This window comes from Mustela nivalis, assembly GCF_964662115.1.
Source record: "Mustela nivalis genome assembly, chromosome: 12".
Classification (NCBI taxonomy): domain Eukaryota; kingdom Metazoa; phylum Chordata; class Mammalia; order Carnivora; family Mustelidae; genus Mustela; species Mustela nivalis.
The window spans coordinates 1465877-1481728 of NC_139031.1; the positions used below are offsets into that span (position 1 = coordinate 1465877).

Here is a 15852-nt window from a genome sequence, read left to right on the forward strand (position 1 = left end):
CAGACCCAGCCAGCTGAGCTCACAGGTGGGACACCCCACCCTCATACCCCAGAAAGTCTTCCACTGCCTGTCAGGAAAGACAGGGAGGAAGGGACGGAGTGGGGAGAGGCAGAGGGGAGGGGGCGACAGAGAGAGACTGAAGGACACTCCCTTCCCAACTCTTGCCCCAACAGTGCCAGGTGCCTTCCTTCAGGGACAGGCAGCAGGCCACCGCAGTTACTGGCACAGCCAGCGGCACTTTGCCAGTTCCGTCTCTGGTGACCTGAGCATCACGCTCGTCTTTTCCTGTTACAGCAGAGAGGAGTTCCCTTGGACCCTGACAGAGGACAGAGTCAGCGAGGCACTAGGCTAGGTCAGCTCACCACAAAGCAAGTCTGAATATTAAATTCTCTGTTTAGTACACATTCAATTAAAATATGTATATTAAAGATTCCAGACTTCAAGTTACATAATGATTCATATAAGAAAAGTCAAATTACAAGGGCACCTGGGGGGCTCAGTGGGTTAAGCCTCTGCCTTCGGCTCAGGTCATGATCTCAGGGTCCTGGGATCGAGTCCCGCATCAGGCTCTCTGCTCAGCGGGGAGCCTGCTTCCCCCCCCCCCTCTGCCTGCCTCTTTGCCTGCTTGTGATCTCTCTGTCAAATAAATAAAATCTTTAAAAAAAAAAAGTCAAATTACATAAATAAAAAGTTTTAAAAACCAAATTCTAAAACATTTAATATGTTTTAATGTCTGTAATGGGTTAAATTTGCTTCAACTCTGTGTTTTCACTATCAAAACATTTGAAAGTCACATGGTTTTAAAAAGAATACAGCATTAAAAACAAATTTACTGTCGGGGCGCCTGGGTGGCTCAGTGGTTTGGGCCGCTGCCTTCGGCTCGGGTCATGATCTCAGGGTCCTGGGATTGAGCCCCGCATCAGGCTCCATGCTCCGCAGGAAGCCTGCTTCCCCCTCTCTCTCTCTCTCTCTGCCTGCCTCTCTGTCTACTGTGATCTCTGTCTGTCAAATAAATAAATAAAATCTTTAAAAAAAACAAAAACAAATTTACTGTCACATAAAGCCATATTTTTAATGTATATGGATAAACATGTATAAAAATGGGCTTTAATTTCTTTTTATGAAATTGAGACCATCTAGAATTTTTCTTACATACAATAAGTAGTACTTTAAAACACCATCTTAAAATATTTTTACTTAGGTTGCCACTTTCCATGTACATAAGCTCAGTTTGTAAGTCCGCGTGACACGTACCCTGTGATCATCCGTGTTGTCATGGAAGAGATGAGAAACCACAGGTGTCTCAGAAACCTGGCATTAAAGGCTAAACTGTAGAGAAGCCTGGAAAGGGAATGGAGAAAAATAAGTGAGAATAAGTAGATATTCATTCAACATATTTCTTCCAAATTCAAGCAAGCTATAAACCGAAGAGCGTGTATGATTCAGAAAATGTCTGTATTAAGCCCACAAAGAGCATACTTCCGGCTCCACGCTACCCACTGGGGCACGTGGGAAACGTTCTGGCCCCACGAGACGAGCAGGCCGCAGGCCGCAGGCGCTGTTCCGGAGCTCGGCAGCCCTGAGCCGTGGCCGTGAGCTCCACCCCACGAGGAAGAGATGGGCTGCAGAAAAGCGCAGGCTGAGTGTGCTCATCCTCTGGGTAATTACACTAATGTGTTGCAACATTTTAGGGTACTAATAGTATTATTTTCCTACATTTAAAACTTTTTAAATAGGAATTTTAAGTAACCATTCTTGAAACAAACACATAAGAACGTGTGTGTGTGTGTGTTTAAAGATTTATTTATTTGACAGAAACACAGTGAGAGAGGGAACACAAGCAGGGCGAGTGGGAGAGGGGGAAGCAGGCTCCCCGCCAAGCAGAGAGCCCGATGCGGGGCTCGATCCCAGGACCCTGGGATCATGACCTGAGCAGAAGACAGAAGCTTAACCCACTGAGCCACCCATGTGTCCGAAAGACATGTTTTTTAAGGCTTAACTAGTATTTCAAACAGAATTCAGATCTAAAAGTAGATTCTTTTTTTTTTTTTAAAGATTTTATTTATTTATTTGACAGAGAGAAATTACAAGTACACTGAGAGGCAGGCAGAGAGAGAGAAGGAAGCAGGCTCCCCGCTGAGCAAAGAGCCCGATGCGGGGCTCGATCCCAGGACCCTGGGATCATGACCTGAGCCGAAGGCAGTGGCTTAACCCACTGAGCCACCCAGGCGCCCTAAAAGTAGATTCTAAAGGTTTTTAAAAACCCTCCTGTATAGTATGAATTCGATTAAAAAGACAAAAAAATCTCTGTGGATGAAGGGTAGATGTTTAGGGGTGCCTGGGTGGCACAGTCGGCTGAGCTCCCAACTTTTGGCTTGGGTTGTGATATAAATATCCTTTATTATTAAAAAAAATTTAAGACATAGTTCAGTTTGCGGCAACTTGCCAAACAATATCTCTTCACAGACCCACTGAGAACCCAGAGAAGCTCCAGAAACAGCTCTGTCCACTCAGCGTTCTGGTGTCAAAGCCACAACCAGGTTCCAGAGACAGTGCTCTTTGTCTTGACATCTTTGATCTAAACACGAGCAGAGTCGGGGCACCAGGGGGCTCAGTGGGTTCAGCGTCTGCCTGCAGCTCCGGTCATGATCCCGGGGTCCTGGGACGGAGTCCGGCGTCGGGCTCCCTGCGCAGCGCGGAGCCTGCTCCTCCCTCTGACCTCTCCCCTCTCATGCGCGCTCTCTCGCCAATAAATTAAATCTTTAAAAAAAATAAAATTAAAAATGAACAGACTTGAAAACTGAACTTTCCCTCGTACTACAGTGTCCCTGGAACGGGGAAAGCAGCGTTCATCATGTGGGCGCTTTCCTCGCCAGTCCCGACGGCTACTGTTAAAAAGGACACCGACGCAGGTGAGTACAGGCGCACGTGTGCTGCTTCCAAGTCTACGTGCGCCTCCTGCGCATCGCTGTCACTCCTAAACGTTTACAAAATTCTCAGAAGTTTCAAAACTCACCTACTGCAAAGTCTGACCAAATCAAGACCACTTACTAATTTGATGTGTCTAACAATAATGATTATCAATTAGTTTAGAATCTATATATGACTTCAAAATAGATTTAATAATAAAATCATGATGTACTGAAATGTTTAAAAGCTCACAGATCTTATTTAGTCTCTATTATAGAAAATTCTAACATGAGTCAAAAGCAAATTAAATGTATTGATTGGACTGAAAGTATCACTGATGAAAAAAGCTAGCATAAAATCATAGGCAAAAAGTAAATTTCTCTCTGTAGGGATCCAGCTTCAATACTTTCAGAAGAAACTATAAAAACTTGTTTACAAAAACAGGAGTGGTATAATCTGCAATATACAACAAGACACAGATCTGTGCTTCCCCACTAATGTCACGGGCACACTCACGCTACCTCAGGCTATCCCGGACAGGACCGTGAACCAGGGCTGACGAAAGCACGCGGCCGCGCTCAGAACACAGGACAACAGCCATGCGCTTCCAGACAAACAGCTGTCTAAATCGTGATTCATAACATAAAACAATTAAGCTGGCTCATTCTATCGGTTTTTGGTAGAGAAATGCAGCACATGTTGCAATAAAGCTGACCTGTGAGGCCCTGTGAGTGGATGTACTTTCAAGAAAACCACAGGAAGATAATAGCAACCTTTCTGATGCCCAAAACATTACTTTCAAAAATTCCATTTCAGGGGCGCCTGGGTGGCTCAGTGGTTAAGCCTCTGCCTTCTGTTCAGGTCATAATCTCAGGGTCCTGGGATCGAGTCCCGCATTAGGCTCTCCGCTCAGCAGGGAGCCTGCTTCCTCCTCTCTCTGCCTGCCTCTCTGCCTACTTGTGATTTCTCTCTGTCAAATAAATAAAATCTTTAAAAAAAAAAAAAATTCCATTTCAGAGGTTCTAGAAGTGCGTGCAACAGAGGAGCTGAGGACCAGGAACAAGTCCGAGCGGCCCAGGGGCTGTGAGCCCCACTCCTGAGCCAGCCCTCCCAGGAAGCGCCTGCCATAAAATGAAAACGTCACGGGAAGTTGGAATTACAGGCGACATCTCAGTGTGTGACTCAGGAAGGCCTCTGACAGGATAACCTCAGTGTGAATCTCACAGACGACTGAGCCAGGAAAGAGAATTCAAGGAGGAAAGAAGCATTTTGGACAGAGTCTAGCAGAGGCCACGGGGCCCGGCCTGGAGCACAGGGGAGGCAGAGAGCCAGCGCGAGCGTGGCGGGGGCAGAGGTGACCGGACACTTGATCAGTGAGGGGGACACAGCCTGGCAGTGACTGAGGAACCCGAGTCTTCTCCTGAAAGCTAAGGGGACGCACTCGCAGGTATGTGAGGAGGACAGCAGCCGGGTCACGTTTCTGACCGTTCAGCCCGGAAAGCAGAGCGCGAGCACGTACACGCACGCGTCCCCGCGACGGACTGTGTCTGCACCATCACCACGGAAGGAGCGATCGCAAGCCCGCGCTCCCCAGCCAGTCCGTCCAGCAGACTTTCTGTGGCGCTGGGAGTGGTCTGTGCTGTGCTAGCTAACAGGGCACTGGCCAGCCATTCGTGGCCACCACGCACTTGAAAAGTGCCGAGCTACGTGGCCAAGGAACTGGGTTTACATTTTCACTTTAATTAATTTTAAGTGAAGTAGCCACGTTTTGCTAGTGGCTCCCCTAGTGTAACCCCAGGTTTTGTCGGAATGTGCTGAACTCAATCTCACGGAGCGGGTAGGGGTCTCGGTACAGCCCATTAAACTGCTCACAGGGGTCTGGAGCTCCAGAAAGTGGCTGGAGCCTGTCGTCCAGAAAACCCGCTGAGTAGGAAAAAAATGAAGAAACTAAAGGGAAAGGAAGTCAGAGCTGAGGAAGCACTGACACACAGAGAACAGAAGCAACAGCAAAGGGAAAGCCGTGAGAACAGTGTCTGCAAAGGTAGCAGGGGAGGGAGGTTTGAGGACGGGCAGCTGTGCAGAAGGCCACAGAGGGCTGGGCTTGTGGGGTGCCCTGTGGGGTGCCGCACCCCCCACCCAGGGCAGGATGAGGCGTGGCCAAAGGGAGGGCACACAGAAGGGCACAGTCCTCAGCTCTCCGCGGCACACTTCCCAGCGGCACAAAGCCGCCTGATGACACACTGACGCCTCGCCTGCCAGCGCAGAGTCCAAGTCAGCCAGGGTCAATGCTCAGCACCGCACGCGGGCTGCCCTCGCGTGTCCACATAAGTGCCCACCTCTCTGGGTTTAGTTCTCTGGACACTGGAATACTGCCTTCTTGTGTTCCCTCTCACAATGCAACCACAGTATTCATAGTAAAGATAGTGAATATATTTTCTTAAGGAAAAAATAAATTTTATATCCAAATATTTATTCAGAGTCCCAAGTCAATGGCAAGATTTATGAATTTTCTCCCATAAAAGGAGCTGGCAATTCATTTATTACTTTTCTGAAATTTAAGTAATTCCCATAATCTGAAACTCAAAACCTATCAAAGACCACACACTAAAGGGCGCCTGGGTGGCTCAGTCAGTTGAGCGTCTGCCTTCAGCTCAGGTCATGATCCTGGGGTCCTAGGACTGAGCCCCACATCAGGCTCCCCGCTCCGCGGGGAGTGAAATTCTCCCTCTGCCCGCACCCTCACTCATGTGCGCACGTGTGCTCTCGCTCTAATAAATAAATAAAAATCGTTAAAAAAAGTACAGTGAGAAGTCCACATTCTCCTCCACTCTTGACTTGCCCAGCACAGACATGTAAATAACCAGCTCTAGGACTTTCCCGCGTATGTGTCCAATATGTTTTATGCAAATACAAACATACATTCCCACTTTTCTCACCATTCTGACACAAAAGTAAGTTATTATCCACTTTGTACCGTAGTTTCCTTTTTACAGTTAAACATGTACCTTGGAAATCTTCCCACATCAGTGTACAAAGGGTCTTCCTGTTCCTTTATACATCCTGACAATGAATGTTAGACAGGAATGAAAACTGCAGGGCACCTGGGGGGCTCAGTCCGTTGAGCGTCTGACTCTAGATTTTGGCTCAGGTCATGGTCCCAGGGTCCTGCGACTGAGTCCCCAGTCGAGTTGGTCCCTGTGCTCGGTGTAAAGCCCATGTAAGATTCTCTCCCTCTGCCCCTCCCACCGCTAGAGCAAATGCATAAATCTGAAGACACCGCAGAAGCAGCAGCAGCAGAAGCAGAAGAGAAAGAAGAAATCAAAACTGCAGATCCCAACCACGAAAGAGGGACTCGCATGGGCTCAGAGGTGCTGACAAGGCATCATCGGCCCTGAATTTATTAATCATCTTTTAAACACCTTAAAAAAAACACCAAAAACCTGAAAGCAGTGAAAATCGAGCGTAGTTAAGGAAGTCTACCTGCTTTCACGAGCTCTGGGAAACATTCAGGTACTTAAAAGCTGATGTATTTAAACCATAAATGAAATTCCTGGAGTAGTTTCTTAGAGGAAACAGGTGCAGTAGTCGTAAAACCAAGGCTCCACATAAAGCTCCTTTCCCCACTAAACACCCTTCGGAAGCCGCTCACTGGTGAAGCCCAGGCCAGGCAGCGACGCGCTGAGCTGCAGGGGTTACAGCCTGCGGCGCGGACTCCGCACTGCCATCAAAGCCTGGTCCTGGCCGAGCTGCTCTGCTCCCGAGATCTAACGTCCCGCCCTGCCGCAATCAGCCCACAGAGAGCCAGGTCCCCGCGGAGGGAGCGCGTCCCCTGCCGCCTCACTTCCTCCAGGGGCAGCAAACACCAGGGTGCTGGGACAGCGCTGGCCGGCGGGCTGCGTGTGGCGTCCAAGGCAGGCTCGGCCGGTGGTGTGTCCTCCGCGTGTGGCCCGTCCAGGCAGGCTGCTTTCCTAATCAAGACACCAGCTCTTTCCACGCCACAGGAAGGCACTTTATAGAAACAGCAGAGAGCTCTTGGGGTGACCTCAACGGTCGGATGCAGAGCGGGCCCCAGTGTGGGGAGACGGAGGCTTTCAGCAGATCGTCTGCAACCGTCCGTCCCTGCGCTATCCCTCAAACCCCATAACCCCTGCAGCGTGCGCTGTGAGGTACCTGCCACGTTCTCTGGACACCACGGAGCCAGCGCTCCAATGACAGAAAAACCGGTCAACGCTGCGATCCCACTTACTTACGTCAGCACACGGGCCTCATCCTGACCTGGGCCTGTCCCCTCACGGGCCCGCTGCACAGCTGCCCAGGGCGGCCCGACGCCAGGCGCGCCGCGGGAGCGCCACATCCGGGGACACGCGGGCTCCGGGAGGCAGGCTGGGTCCCGCACTCGGAGAGGGGCCAGGCCTCAACCGCAGCCCGCTCTCGGCCCGCTAGGGAAACGCGCTCGTTTCATTTACTACACGACAGGCCAGGGCAGTGGAGGCGAACAGGACCGGCTGGTTTAGGAAAGAAACACCAGCGGTCGTTCTCCACGCACGGCGGCACCGCGGGAAGCTCCTCCATCACGCGCCGGGGGGAAGCAGCGGCCCAGGCCCAGGCCCAGGCCGCCGCCGGGGCGCACACCGCTGCTCTTGCGGCCCCGCACCACTTGCCTGACTCTGGGCACCGCCATCCTGTGCTGCACCATGAGCGTGTGGCCAATGGACGCCATCAAGGTGAAGGCCTCCTCGCTGGCGGAGTCCCTCCACACCAGGGCCAACAGGGTGCTGGTCTGCTGCTTCGTGTCCAGCTTCTTGAGACACTCCTCGGTGATGTAGGGCACCGACAGCCGGCCGTCCTCCTAAACACAGCGGGCAAGCTGCTCTGAGTTCACAACGGTTGGGCGGCAAGGACCCGCTACGCTGCGCAGGGGATCTGACTCCACTCCCCCGAGAACACAAAACAGGCCTGATCTAAAAGTAGCCCACATCACAGCGGGCACAGCCATTAAGGTACTAGGAAACTTTCTAAGTTCCACCCACAGTCGTCTGTACTAGGCACCAATTTCACCCAGCGTAACAACACAGGAACTGTACATACTCAGTTTTTGCCTCCTGAGAGGACAATATTTCAGTACTGACATTTCAGGAAAAATTAATTTCATATTTTAGATACCACTGTACTAAGCATACATGTGTGGGAATATATTACCGTCGAGCAGAATTTCCATTGGAAGCTATCTGGGAGACGACAGTTAAGCAAAAATAGAATATTAAATATTTTTTAAAAAATCAAATAAGATACATTTTATATCTTACTTTCTCTAAGGATCTGATTCACTGAGCAAAACCTGAACTAAGCTGCTGTGTATTCATCTATATGGGGAATTCACCAAAGACACATGCTTTTCTCATATATGTGCACGCATACTCAAGTGTTCGTGAGTATGAAAATACACGCACAACACTGGGTGCTACTGACGACCCTGTCTGGAAACTTGCATGGATAGAAGTTATGTCATCGACAATCATGTACAAAATAAAACACTGCTTTAGATGAAAGTAATAAATTCTACCTGCCAAACTTGAATCCGTAAGTAACATGCACGGGTACTACTTTTGTAGTGTCATACTTAAATTATACAGAGACCTAAGTGTTTAAAAACAGTGAAATCTGACTCTGGAAAAATCTCATTCAATCAAATTAGATTCTACATAATGATCACAGGAAAGAAAAGGCAATATATAAGCAATGGACAAAAAGATCTGACCAAAAAATAAAGATTTCAAGTCAAATCTGTTGAGTACCTGGCCTACAGCTGGGTCACTGGTTCTGAACCCAAATGTGGACAGGAAAGGAGACGTAACAAACATTGTGGGGAAATAATGAAGAGAAAAAAAGAGAAGCAAAGGCATCAAGTCACATACCTGTAGTAACACAGACCTTAAATCCCTTGTATATTAAGGGAGAAAAATAAAGTGGAGTAAAATTTCCTACAACTATAAGTAACAAAATTAAGTTGCACTTCTTTTTTTTTGCAGTTTGTCAAAAAAACTTCAACGGCTTTGTGGGATGCCCAGCCCAGGAGACGGCTCACACACCAAAGCCTTACACTTAGAAACTTCGAAAGAGAAGTTTTATGTCATATGCATCTATAGTCTTATGGGCTTTAGAAAAATTTTTAATTTAAATTGAATTTAGTTAACACACAGGGTGTTACTGGTTTCAGGGGCACAGGTCTGTGACTCCTCAGTCCTACAGCACAGCCAGCGCTCATGCTATCCCGGGCCCCTCCATGCTCCTCCCCCGTCACCCCAGCGCCCCCCCCCGCCCCCGCCCCTCCGGCAACCCTCAGTTTCGTTTCCTAGAGTTGAGTGTCTTATGGCATGTGACTTCACTCCCATGTGGGATTTAAGAAACAAAACAGGTGAACACGGGGGAAGGGAAAGAAGAAGATAAGATAAACAGAGATAAGGTGTCCCTTCCCTATGTTAGAGAAGTGTAGCCACAAGCCCGCGAGTGTTCCCTCTGTTCCCGAGTCTCCTACTCGGCTCCTGTCTGGGACTCCCGAACATCTCTCCAGTGGGGGCCGCCTCATCTCCACGTGGACACCAACCATACTGTGTACAACCATTTTCATGTCACAGCTTCTCCAGAAAGCTATTCCGTATTTCAGAAGTGTCTTCTAAAAACACTTTAATCTACATTCCATCTACAGAATCCCACTTTGTTGTGTTTTTTCCCATTTTGGGAGCAGTTCTGAACTCTGAAAGATGCAAGACTTCCAGCTTCCACCAAAAACACTCAGTTTTGCCCTTTTGTGATCAGCCCTCCCTTTGGCTGTAAGGGGCAAGGCCTCATCTGGTTTTTCTTATTGTTCCTTTTCCATCTCTGCTAATAAAGCTATTTGTACTGCAGGGCGTAGTACTAACACATCCTTTCACTTTGCAAGATCCTAAAGATTTACTTCCCCTGGAAAACCTGAGCCCTCTAGAGTATAGTCCTCCTGGGACTAGACTTAGTATTAATCAATGGGAAATTTCCTAACAAAAAAATTTTTAAACCCATGATATCTGAACCTCAAGACATTTCAATTGTGTAATTAAGAGAAAAAGCAGCAGATAATATCACGGAAATTATGTGTGTATAATGCAAAGCTTTTTATCCCTTGAAAATAGCAAACCATGCTAGGTGAGAAATGGGACAACGGGTGCAGAGATTATACACGACAATAAACTCAAAATTCGTTTTCAAATACATCATAACACCTGTCATCTACAAAACTGCTGAAAAGTAACAGGAGACATTACTTGGTGTCCACAAGATCGGGTAAGGAAGAACTTAGCTTTTTCTCCCTTTGAGGCCGGGAGAAGGGGAGGGTGTGTGTGGCTGCTGACTGCCAAGGGTCTCTGTGCAGACAACGCTCTCCCCGCATGGGGGAGGCTGCAGGGAGGCAAGTATGCTGAGAGATCACTCAGCTGGACACCACTTTAAAAGGGCGAATTTTATGGTAAAGTGTATTGCCATAAAGCTGCTATAAAAAAAATTCTTAAAAATAGAACAATGCTTGTTACACAGTAAGTGCCCTTCCTGAGAACTAGGAACTTGTTATTAGCCTTTAAACCCAACAATTTCACTTGGAGGAAAATTTCCCAAGTAACAGTTAAATTACTATACAGCATGGCCTGCCGTGCATGAAAACCCACATAACCACGTGACCCACATACACTTGGGTAGGAGAAGGTGTGGAAGAGAGGCCCAACCCCCAGCTGCGAAGAGGGGCACGTGCGGGAAGAGCAGAGCGGCCACGGAGCAACCTCGTCTGAGGTCTGAATGCTTTATAACAAGAACCCTTTGAGGCGCTACTTGTATAGTTGAAACTAAGGACGGACACAAAGTCCGACCCCCAGATGAGGAGTGGGGTGCAGTGTAATCCGTTCGCTGGCCCCGGCCCTCAGGAGCTCACCGGGGCGCTTGGCTGCTTGTCTGCCTCTTCAACCTCATCTTCCGAGTCGCTGGCTGAGTCCGGACAGCTCGCGCTGGCAGGTGAAACTGGGAGCTGAGACAGAAAGGTCTGAAGCACCCTCAAATACACCAGCAGTCCTTCCTCGGAGAGGGTCCCTTTGTAAGACAGTCGGTCGTAATATCGGATTAGAAAACTTGGGTATCACTTTTCTTATATTCAGAGAGACATTTCTGACCACAACTTCTTATCAAAATTACTGTAATCCACGCACACATGTATGTGTCAACACATCAGAGAAAGATGCTGTAATTCTAGAATGCGTACACATCGGAAGTTTGGCATAAATGGGGACAACAACCCTGCACTCACAGTTCGCCCATTCAACTTTAAAAATTTTCTAATCTGTGTGGCCTTGTAACATATCTGAATCAGGCCCCCTTTTTTCTTACTTAAAGTAATGTCTACCCAAGGTGGGGCTCAAACTCACAACCTGAGATCAAGAATCACATGCTCCACTGATAGGAGCCAGCCAGGCACCCCTGAATTGGGACTATGTGCCTAGAAACTTTCCCCAGGGACACCGGCTAGAACACAGACCTTCAGCAAATACGCTCCCCCTGCAGAGGCCACCCTGACACAGCACACTGGCCCCTGGCGTCCCGTCTCCGGACTTGCACCTGCTAGTACCACACGTGCGTGTTCAGGCAAAACACATCTTGTATCTCATACCCAGGTAATGCTCGCCAACCGTTAAGACAAAGAAGAAGAGCCACGGTGCCCCACTGCTTGTCTCGGAGCACCTGCTCTCCAGTAACAACAGTGCATTCAGGAAGGGCTCGTACGGGAAAGCAGCGCGTGTGTCCGCTAAGGCTGGAATGATGAAATGGAAAATCTGATCTGTGAAAGGTGCTGCCAAAAGCTCCTCAGTGAAGGCGCTGAACACTTGCTGTCTGAAAAGAAGAGTGGAAGCTTTTATCGAAGCATATTGTTTACAAAATCACTGATTACAATTAACATGCAAAAAATACTCTTTTCAAAATTAATGGAAGCTAAGCATACGATATCAACTAAATTGCTTTGAAATTAACTGATTTTGTGCCTTTACTATTGAGGAAAGTTTTGCCATGTTTTCCTATCTTTCAACAGCTACTAGAAGACAAGAAAATAACCAGATGATCAGAATCATAAATTTATATTAGCGTACAGGCCAAACAGAAATAGTCAACTTTTTCTTTAAACCGAGTCACACTAATACAGTAAAAATCTGACTTTGAAGTCTTTATGTAAAATAGCATCCGTGTAAAAGTTACTGTTAGATACAGAACCTGTGAACTTACAAAATCAATTACTCCATTCTTACCTTGCACCTTCTGGACAGGAGTTGTAAGTAAAGTGCAATGGTTTCAGAACATTCTCTAGCAAAATGTTTGCTATAGGAACTCGAGATAAATCAGAATATTCAATACTTGATGGAAGCTTGTTGTTAATTAACAAATAGAGAGATCTATAATACCCTAAAAGAAAGGAAAAACACATACTTAAAATTTGGCACCTTAATCATAATGAGAAAAAAAAATGGGTCAATTTTAAAATGCTTTTTATAAATCTGCATGGGTCCAAATTTAATTCTTCTTCAACTTTCCTTTTTCATTAAATGTTACTAGTTAAACAGACAATGGCCCCTATTTTTAAAGTTTATTAATTTTTTAAAGTGATCTCTGCACTCGGTGCGGGACTCGGACTCATGACGCCGAGGTGGAGAGTTGTACGCTCCACCCACTGGGCCAGCCGGGACTCCCTTCCACTTGTTTTTGTTGTTGTTTTTTTATGATTTTATTTATTTATTTGACAGACAGATCACAAGCAGGCAGAGAGGCAGGCAGAGAGAGAGACAGAGGAGGAAGCAGGCTTCCCGCTGAGCAGAGAGCCCAATGTGTACATGGGGCTCGATCCCAGGACCCTGAGATCATGACCTGAGCCGAAGACAGAGGCTTATCCCACGGAGCCACCCAAGCACCTCTCCCTTCAACATTTTTATTAAGAAAAAGTTAAATACGTATGTAGTCTGAAAAGGTATATAAACTCCATCTGCCCATCACCCACTCCTCCATTCACTGGGAAGCAAATCTAAAATAAAATTATTTCAGTGTGTCATCAAAGGACTTTATTTTTCTTAAAAATGCCATATGACAGCTAAAATAAATTAATAATTCCTTGCATCTAGTCAGTGTTTAAGTCTCCAACTCTGCTTGCAATAAATTTCATTTAACTGGTTTGCTTGAATCAGGATCCCAGTAAGGCCCAGGTATTGTGATGGAAGAATTTAACCGGCTCTGTGGTTTTCCTGAGCACGCTGAGCTCCTGGATATGGGCACACGGAAGCATCCGCCATAGCGGTAATCCTCACGGACTCTCACACCATCCTGTCTTTGGGCAACAGGGCGGGCTTGGCAGCCCCAAGCTCTCCCACTCATGGAGAGCACCGCCAGAACGCCTGTCCTCATCTGCGGACCAGAAGCCAGGACCCACCACTCGCCAGCCCTGCTCTGGTGAGTTCCTCAGTTCCTTTTAGAGGAGATGATGGCTTTGGAGACCACAGTATGGGCACCGGGAATTCAAGCTGAAGCAACACCCTTTCTGACCTCACTAAGCGTCTGATGGGCTTGCAAGGTGTGCAGTAAGCATCAACTCTGGCCTCACCAGTGACCCAAATCCTACAGTCTTTTAAATACATCCGCCTCCTTTTACAAAGGGTAAGAGGAATCTCCAGGTGTCGTTGGTACATATCTCACTACCGTCACATCTGGTAGCGCACATGAAATACACAATTCACTTGCTTCACTTTGTGAAAACAGTCCTACAGAAATTTATGCAGAGGCCACTTTTAGGCAACAGGCTTGAGCAAGGGGAAGTTGATCAGGGCACAAAGCCCTGGCTGAACATGGTCAGGCCCATCAGGAGACCCACCTCGAGGTATCTGCAGGCCTTAATGGACCAGTGGGCTGCTTACAGTCAGGCCCAGTTACCAAGAAGGGAGAAAATTCTGTATGTCCCAGACCGCCTCACTTTGCTCCTTTACACACTGCCCCACGCACAGCCTGGAGGCAGAAAGCCCAGCCTCTGTTCCCTGCAGTGGACGCAATACACTTCCGTCCCCTTTGTCCTGCTTCAGGTGAACCCTGCCACCACCACAAGGCCGGCTTCTACCCCAATCCACCTGATGGCTGCCCCACAGCTGGGGGCCCCAGCCAAGCAGACAGACACCACGATCTCCCCTGGAGTCCTGACCACGAAACACTGACTCCTCAGTGCTCTGTCCTCAGACCCGCTCTGTAACTCCAACCCTGACCTCGTGCATTCTCATCTCCAGCGAAACCCAGCAGGGAAGCTTGAAAGCTCTTTGGCCGGGAGCCCGAGAAGACGGAAGAGGGCGGGACAGACGAGCGGGATCAAGAGGCACAAACTTCCAGCCGCAAAATAAGTTAAGTCGTGGAGATTAAAACAAGAAAACAAAACAAACAAAAAAAGGACAGCATAGGGAGTGCATCGAGGATTTTTAAAAATATTATACCATTAACACGCCAACACCAATCTATGTACTAAACAGATCCCTTGACAGGATGACTAGAGTCTGAAGGCCAGCCGCACTCGCTAAGGCATGCACATCCGTAGGACAACACACACTGTGAATAGGAAACAGTGCCAAATGTCACAGACTCCTACTGCCGGGAGAAACCGGTGAGCAGAATTCAGAGCAACAAACTCCCAGTGACGTCACTAAGTCACAGGGACGGAAAGCACAGCACAGGGAGCACCGTCGACAGTAACAGAGCATGCGACGGACAGTGGCCACACTTGCCACGAGGGGCCCTGAGTACTGCACAGAGCTATGGGATCACCCAATGGCATCACATGTCCCCACGGAAGGTGCCAGAAGCGGCAGTTTCACCGCAAGATTGTGACACACTTTCTACTTCTAGATGCATTGCAAAATAATGCATTTCTTAGTTATATTCTTTAAACTTTTAAAAAACAATAAAAGTAAAAACTCTCATGGACTGCTCAGCCTGAATCAATACACGCAGTCAGGCATCAGCCAACACAAGGGATGATTTCAATCACCATCACTTTTTAAATTTTTATTTTTTATTTTTCTAAAAGATTTTATTTATTTATTTGTCATAGAGCGAGAAGCGAGAGCAAGCACAGGTAGACAGAGTGGCAGGCAGAGGCAGAGGGAGAAGCAGGCTCCCCGCCAAGCAAGGAGCCCGATGTGGGACTCGATCCCAGGACGCTGGGATCATGACCTGAGCCGAAGGCAGCTGCTTAACCAACTGAGCCACCCAGGCATCCCCTATCACTTTTTTTAAAAGATCAAAGCCCACAAATTTCAATTTACTTTCAGTTGGCTCCCTAATTTTTTAACAAACTAAGGAGGTTTCTTTCTTTTTCTTTTAAGATTTTATTTATTTGAGGGAGAGAGAGAGAAAGAGAGCACACGCACACACATGTACATGTCAGCCAGAAGGGCAGAGAAGCAGACTCCCCATTGAGCAGGGAGCCCGATGCAGGACTTGAACCCAGGACCCTGGCATCATGACCTGAGCCGAAGGCAGATGCTTAACAACTGAGCCACCCAGGCACCACTTGATCTTTTTTTTTTTTTTTTTTAAACCGAAGCCGAACGCCAAGATTGAGATGTATGCGAATCTGATTTTTACAGTTTCAGTACTGAGGACTGAATTAGCTAGGTTTAGCCTAGATTAGTCCATCAGCTCTGGGGAACAAAAAGACATTGATTTACGGTTTTACCAGTAACTCCTACCTTCCAGAACCACCTATAGCATGTCTTCTGACCGATAACGTACCTATTTTTTAATGCTAGTCCTTCTCAAGTCCAAGCCCTGAAGTGTTTGTCTTCCTAGCTGTGAGACCACTGGGAGTCAGATTTTTAAGTTGGTCTCACACTGCTTAATTCATCATGAAAG

At 47.6% G+C, this 15852-nt stretch overlaps 1 protein-coding gene across 2 annotated transcripts in view; it reads right to left on the reverse strand.

Annotated features, from left to right (window-relative positions):
- The window catches only part of UBE3C (ubiquitin protein ligase E3C), a 112482-nt gene that overhangs the window by 67899 nt on the left and 28731 nt on the right, over nucleotides 1-15852 (reverse strand). For both annotated transcript variants that reach the window (XM_082692926.1, XM_082692927.1), the window contains exons 7-11: nucleotides 12225-12378; nucleotides 11594-11814; nucleotides 10865-11019; nucleotides 7572-7759; nucleotides 1255-1341 (exon numbers count right to left, since the gene is read on the reverse strand). In XM_082692926.1, the coding sequence (XP_082549052.1) occupies nucleotides 1255-1341; nucleotides 7572-7759; nucleotides 10865-11019; nucleotides 11594-11814; nucleotides 12225-12378 (805 nt within the window). The remainder of the gene's footprint in view (nucleotides 1-1254; nucleotides 1342-7571; nucleotides 7760-10864; nucleotides 11020-11593; nucleotides 11815-12224; nucleotides 12379-15852) is intronic.